The 6,968-nt window shown below is 50.1% G+C and overlaps 1 protein-coding gene across 1 annotated transcript; it reads left to right on the top strand.

The window, feature by feature from the left end:
* Nucleotides 1-1,166: 1,166 nt before the first annotated feature.
* On the top strand, nt 1,167-5,422 carry LOC146348883 (uncharacterized). The gene is made up of 4 exons (XM_084854217.1): nt 1,167-1,254; nt 1,690-1,826; nt 2,881-2,938; nt 4,101-5,422. The coding sequence occupies exons 2-4, from the start codon at nt 1,692-1,694 to the stop codon at nt 5,270-5,272; spliced, it is 1,365 nt and encodes a 454-aa protein (XP_084710343.1). The 5' UTR covers nt 1,167-1,254; nt 1,690-1,691; the 3' UTR covers nt 5,273-5,422.
* The last annotated feature ends 1,546 nt before the right edge of the window (nt 5,423-6,968 follow it).

The following is a 6,968-nucleotide window of genomic DNA, read 5'->3' on the forward strand; positions in this document are numbered from 1 at the left end:
GCAGTATGCCTATGTACACCAGTTGCTGGGGAACATGGGCGAGGGGGTGCTGTTGAACTTGTGTCCTGCTTGTGGGTTTCGCATGGGCAGCTGGTTGGCCGCTGTGTGAACAGAATGCTGGACTAGATGGATACTTGGTCTGATCCAGCATGGCTCATCTTATGTTCTTAAATACTGCAAGTGTGTATCCTCTGAGCATGGGCAATTCTGATTTTTACATAATCAAACATCTCAGCTGTGAGAGTGAACAGTACCCTGGATTTTAATTTGGAAAATAACTATCTCAGTTAATCAGAACTTTGTGACGCTGCCATTAATGTACAGTCACATTCAAAAGTCCAATATAATACATAAAGTATTACTAACAGTAGCGTAGTGGTGAATTTTTAAGCGCAGGAGTTAATCATAACAGTCCCCATACCAATTCCTCTAAGGAGAATCCAGGATGGATGGATGGATGGATGGACAAACAGGCAAACAATCCTGTTTTTCCATTATTTATTCTCAAAGGAGCTAACACTCTGGTTTTAAAAAGGTATTTATTTAAAATTATTTTTAGGCTGCCTTTTAGGGCAGAGCGCTTCAAGTTCTAACAACTCCATCATAAAACACAGACATCCAAAACCTATAAAACACAGACATTCAAAACAGACATCCAATTTTGATAAAATCTCAAAATTACGTTTACGGGAGATGATTGCGATCCTGTGCATAGTTACCTGGGAGTAAGCTAAACTGAACTCAGTGGTGCTTACTTCTAACTGCATAGGTTCAGCTTGTAAAAGAAACCAAGTTTGAACAAAAAACCAAAAACCTGCAGTCAGCTGAAATGCTGTTTTTAGCTTTTAATTGGATAGGCAAATAATCTTGCCAAGAAGTGTTACCATTCAAACTGTTAGTGTGAACTAGGGACCCCATCCAAAAAAAGGAAGAACAAGGAAAAAAGTCTCCACTCTCTGCTTGATTATTTTCCTCCTTCCCTGACTTCTTCTATGCTAATCTGTCACAAACAAAAACATGAAAGCCTCGTTATCACGCCATTGACTTGCCAAAACACAGAAAACTCTGGCGCTCCAGGGATGATGCACCCACTTTGAAAGAAGGCCTGGAGCTGCACTCCCTGTGTTAGGACTCCACTGCACCGCCTCAGATATATTATTCATCACATTTGCATCCCATCCTTCCTCCAATGAGCTCAGAGCCATGTACATGGTTGGAAGTTGACCCACTTGACCGTCACAACAACCCTGTGAGGTAGGTTAGGCTGAGAGATGGTGACTGGCCCAAAGTCACCCCAGTAAGGTTTGTGGGCGAGTCCACACTTGAACTCAAGTCTGGATGCTCTAACCACAACAGCTCACTGCCTCTGTCTGTGTGAAGAAACCACACCAGAGGCAGTTGCAAATGGCTTCGTGAGGACCTTTGCGCTAGTGCAGTGTCCTTTGAAAGGCCCGCTTCTGATTGGTCCAGCCAAGACAATCCTAACCTGACTCACATTTGCAAAATGACACAAGGCCCCTGTCACAAAGGCCTGAGTGCCAACACACCTTTGCTTTAGCAACTCACTCAGCACCTTGCACTGCCGCAGCCCTTGCTGGCTTGCTCTTGCGGTGGCTGACAACAGTCTGAGGGGGAGAGATGAGGGGGAAGATGCTGCACTGACTTCCAGCTTCCTTTTTACCTTTCCAGCTATGGCTGCGCCGGGGGACAAGGTGCAAAACAGCTGCCTCCCCTTTGGTGAGCCCCACCAGAAACTACTGGCCACCATCCTGATTGTGTTGGGACTTTTTGCCTTACTGGAATATGCTGTTAAACTCATCACCTTGGTAAGCAAACCGAAGCGGGGGACTAGTATGTGCATCCTTGCGTTGGGGGTGGGCTGGTGGAAGGACCAAGCGTTCCGGCACCTGCACAGCTTCCCTGTTTCCTTCCGGGGTGCAATTTGAAGGGGCTGATTTTGTCCTGAATGAACAGCTGAGACCCGCCATACCTAGACAGGGACAGTGTTACAGGTCAGCACGAATGGGCATTTGCCAGGGTCTGTGGTTCAGTAGGGAGCCCACAGTCACCTGCCAGAGCCCCTGCCTGCACTACTCCTCTTTCTCCCTGTTGCTGCCCATCCATCTTTTTCTCTCCAAGCAAGTGAGCAATGGCAGGAGGAAGAGCGACAGCCCTCGCTTGCCTTGTCCTCTCTGTCTGGAAGGTGGTGTGGATTAGGCCCAGATTACAAGACAAGCAAATGAGCAGCAGTAACAGTGATAAGGAAGAAGAGGAACCACCTCTCTGAGGACATCTTAGCAAGGTTTCACCACCCCCTAGAGCCAACACTGAACCTAGAACATTCGTCTCTCTCTCTCTGTGCATACATATACATATTCAGAGATGTATGTGTCTGCGGTGTTCTGAGTGCATGGCCATGCAGGAGATACACAGGACAATATCCCCACAGGTTTGGGGCTTTTTTCCTGTAAAGGGATGCTTTGCTTTCCAGATACGAAATGGAGTAGGATTGTGAAGATGCCTTCCAACACTACCTCAGCAGAAGTGTGGAAAGCAAAATGGCGCCTTCCAATGCCATTGATGTAACACCAGAAAACCAAAATCAGATAGGAGGAGCTGCTAACTCTGCAGTTTTTCATGCCACAATTGCCCCTGCTCTGAGGAGGTGGGGTGGAGGGTGGGAGGTGATCTGGTGTGGAAAGTAGCCATATCGGCAGCCCCTCCTATTTGGGTCAATGCTTCCAACATCACTCAATGGCATCAGAAGGAACCATGTTCAAGCATCTCAGGCCTCAGACTACCGTCAGAAGGGGCCCTAAATAATTCAGTCAGCCAAGTCACTGCGGGTCAGTACAATCACTTTCTTCTTCTTCTCTTCAGTTACGGATTAACTTTGCTCCGCTCCTGAAGAAAATGTATGATTCTTTCTTCAAGAAAGGTAAACTGTAGATGAGTAAGAAGTGTGTGGTGAAGAAAATATCTCTAATCCCTAATATTAACCCTTTTGTCTCTAGGTTCTTAGGATGATTGATCCATCCACCCTGAGCTCGCTCCCTCCTTCCTTCCTTCCTTCCTTCCTTCCTTCCTTCCTTCCTTCTTCCTACCTATTTTTCAGCTGCTTCAAATGGTGGCTTGCAGTGCCTGCCATCACTCAGCAGTGGTGCCGTGGAGCCAGGGTGTGCAGGGATGCACCACCGGCACGTTTTCATTAGCAGGGACGTTGCCATCATCTGCCACCCCTCCCTCTTCGGAATTCCCTGTTCCCTCTGAGCTTAGCTGCAATTGTCGTAGTAGCTGTGAATTTCCCCAGCAACCATATATTGTTCCCAGATGGCAGTGCAAAGTATTTTGGGGTGGCCTGGTCTTGAATGGGCAACGAGGACCCATTCGCTTTACAAAAGACCTGCTCCTGGTGGAGATGAAACTCCTAGAACTGGTTTGTGGGTAAGGATCAACACAGCCACCTGCACTTCTGGACTCTGCTTGGGGGCGTGGCTATGGGTGACTGTCATGATGAGCGCATGCACTTCAGATTTTACCACTACACCACTGCCAGGAAGTCAGTGGCTGGGGGAACCCACCAATGTAGGAGGGGCGCCAGGGGGCATGTGACCAATTGCACCCTCAGACAAGGAGGCAGCCCTGTCTACGCTGCAAGCTCGTCACAGATTCCTGCCACTTTAACTGTTACAGCTTTTCCCAGAGAATCCTGGAAATTGTGTTCTTAAATTTTCTCCATCTTTGTTGCCTTCCCCCTCCCTCCTATTCCCACTTGAATTTCTCTACTTCTTTCACCTGACAACCTGTTCAGGATAAGGTGTGGAAAAATGAATGGGACTTTCTTGATTAGGGATTCTATAGGTCAGCCTTCCCCAATCTCCAGATGGGTTGGGCTACAATTCCCAGAACCGCCCCCCCCCCAGCCTGCCATGCTGGCTGGGGGATGCTGGGAGTTATAGTCCAACCCATTTGGGGGGCACTAGATCGGAGCCGGCGGCCATAAATTAACCCATTCAGCTTAAGGCAGCAAGCCACCTTTCAGTATTCTGTTCCGGCGTTGTGTTCCTGTTGCTCTTACAGTTCTCCTCCTTGGCCTACAGGGGGCAGCTTGCTCAGAACCATGAGGGTCCTCTCCAGCAGCTCGCGATTGTGGAAGGACACGGCGCTGCTCCGGAGCCGTAACAAAGTCTCCAACCTGCGCTTCCGCTGCGTTGTGGACCCCGTGAAGGTGACCGTGAGAATGGGTGGCCCGCACGACTCCAAGGTCTGCTGTTCTCCGGCCGGCAGGAAGAGCAAGGCCTACTACACCGGCGAGTGGTCAAGCCACCACGACACGGACGACAAGAAGGCCAGCTGGTACAGGGGCCAGCAACGCCGCCGGAGCAGCCAGCACAGTTCCCACGTCTCAGGCGCCGAGACGCCCCCGCCAGCGTGTCCCGCCGGATCCGTCGCCTCGTGGGTGCGATTCAGCTTCGGCTCTCCCGAGCACGCGGCGGAGGCAGGAACCCGCTCGGCTCACTACAGCGTCCATGCACGGAACCACCAAAGGGCCACCGGGGACAAGCAACACAGCTCAGAGGTCGCCACAGAGGGCCCCCAAGGGCAGAGGTTCCTGCAACGCTCTGTCGGCTCGACCACAGAAGAACTTGCTCCCCGCTGTCCGGAACTCCCGCACGAGCCCTTTCGCCCCCAGTCCAGCGAGACCAGTTTCATCCCCAGCCCAATCTTACCAGGCCCCAGACGGGTGGTGTACTCCGCCCTTGCTTCAGATACGGCATCCAGAACCCATCTCAATGGTGAGGATTACGTCTACCCCCATTCTCCCCGGGGGCCCCCACACCGCCTGGGCCTGGAGTGGCACCAGTGCTTGCCAGCGGCACAGCAAGCCGAAGTGTATGTTTACCTGGTCAGCCCACTGCCTCCCAGCCCAGAACACAACCCTGATCAGCCCGACCATCCCTTCCCAGCCTCTCGGACCATCTCTGGGAAGGACGTCCTGGCAAACCGGATCTCTCTCAGCCAGAGCAGGGGCAGCACAGGTCAGGGGCCAGCGGTCCAGGGGAGCAGCAACACCCACAAGCAACGCAAGAGCATCTGGGAGAGAAAGCACCAGAGGAGATCCCTGCATCCGACCGCAGAGTATGAAAAGCTGGCAGAGAGCGGCGGTGGCACCAATGTGGGCCATCACGAACCGTTCTCCCACAATCCATCTGTCTTGGCAGACAGGGGGAGGGGAGGGCTGGACACAATACCACCCACCATTGCCAGCTGAAGATGCCTTTCAAGGGGGATAACTAGCCGGCTGAGCTCCGTGTCCTGAAACAGTGGATGGAGTCCCTGGGAAAGGAAGGAACAGCCTCCCCCACTGTTTCACTGAAACCCCCTGGGTACACTCGGGTCAATTAAAATAAAGGCAAAGCGCAAAAAATTCTGCATGGAGATTCTTGAAGGGACATAAATCTAGAGTGACAGGATAAAGGCATTGCTGGTGGCCCACCACATCCCCAAGAGCAGCCACCCTGTTATGCTGCTCTGGGGATTGTCTCTCGGTAAGGGCACTTGCTCCGGCTGCAGAAGCCAAGAAGCAGCAGGTTGCCTTGGAATTAGGGATGGGGGAGAAATTTGTTTGCTTGGCGTTTTAACGCAAACTGTCACACTTTAATGTCACACTTTCGAACCAACACATGAACCGAAACTCAATTATCCTTCAAAACTGGCACTTCTCCAAATTTTGCAATGGAGTTCTCCTATCAGAAAGTGCATACAAAAATGTGTATATTAGTGAACATAATGTTACAAGTGTACTGTACTAGGAACATTGCTTGCAAAAATGTGTATGTTAGGCCTGTTCACTGCAGACATTGTTTGGAAAGGAAAAAGGGGGGGTTGAGAAAAGGGGACTCTCACACTGACTTAGGGTGCAATTTTATGCATGTTTAGACAGAAAAAGGTCCTGCAACTCCCAGCATGCCCCAGCCAGCACAGCAGAGCTGGCTGGAGCATGCTGGGAGTTGCAGGGCGTTTTTCCGTCCAAATGCATAGGACTGTGCTCTAAGCGACATAACCCCAACCTTACTACCTCCCCAACAGCAGCTGCCCAGAGAGGAGGCAAGGACAGTTGCTCTAGCTAAAGCCACCAAGGAGAGGAGATTGCCTTGGAAATGTAATAATAACCTCTTGCCCAGACTTTCCATAACTGAGCTGTTCTCATACACCTTTATTTAACATTTCTATTGCACAAAATTGCACTAGGTGTTGTACAGAAGAGAGAGCTTACAATTTACACCAGACAAAGAGACGGATTGTGAATGTCTTCCTAATATTTAACATAAAACTGCCTCCCCCTAATTTATATCCTGAAACATCTATTGTTGTTGTTGTTCAGTCGTGTCTGACTCTTTGTGACCCCATGGACCATAGCACGCCAGGCCTTCCTGTCCTGCACTCTCTCCCGGAACGTACTCAAGTTCATATTAATTGCATCGGTGATGCTATCTAGCCATCTCATCCTCTGCTGTCCCCTTCTCCTTTTGCCTTCAGTCTTTCCCAGCATCAGGGACTTTTCCAGAGAGTTTTCTCTTTGCATTAGGTGGCCAAAATATTTGAGTTTCAGCTTCAGTATCTGTCCTTCCAATGAGCACTCAGGGTTGATTTCCTTTAGGATTGACTGATTTGACCTCCTTGCAGTCCAGGGGACTCGTAAGAGTCTTCTCCAGCACCACAGTTCGAATGCATCAATTCTTTGGCGCTCAGCCTTCCTTATAGTCCAGCTCTCACAGCCATACATTACTACTGGGAAAACCATAGCTTTGATTAGACGGACCTTTGTCGGCAAGGTGATGTCTCTGCTTCTTACTATGTAACTTACTGTCTAGGTTTGCCATAGCTTTCCTCCCAAGCAGCAAGCGTCTTTTAATTTCATGGCTACAGTCACCATCTGTGGTGATCTTGGAGCCCAAGAAAATAAA

This window comes from Heloderma suspectum, chromosome 4 (genome assembly GCF_057233095.1).
Source record: "Heloderma suspectum isolate Gila_16-S chromosome 4, 16-S_ref, whole genome shotgun sequence".
In the NCBI taxonomy this organism is placed as follows: Eukaryota; Metazoa; Chordata; class Lepidosauria; order Squamata; family Helodermatidae; genus Heloderma; species Heloderma suspectum.

Bases quoted from the DNA above. Each gene is read 5' to 3' on its own strand.
- LOC146348883 (XM_084854217.1), top strand. From the start codon at position 1,692: ATGGCTGCGCCGGGGGACAAGGTGCAAAACAGCTGCCTCCCCTTTGGT. The intron at 1,827-2,880 runs GTAAGCAAACCG...TCTTCTCTTCAG, and splicing joins CTGTTAAACTCATCACCTTG to TTACGGATTAACTTTGCTCC. The intron at 2,939-4,100 runs GTAAACTGTAGA...CTTGGCCTACAG, and splicing joins TGATTCTTTCTTCAAGAAAG to GGGGCAGCTTGCTCAGAACC.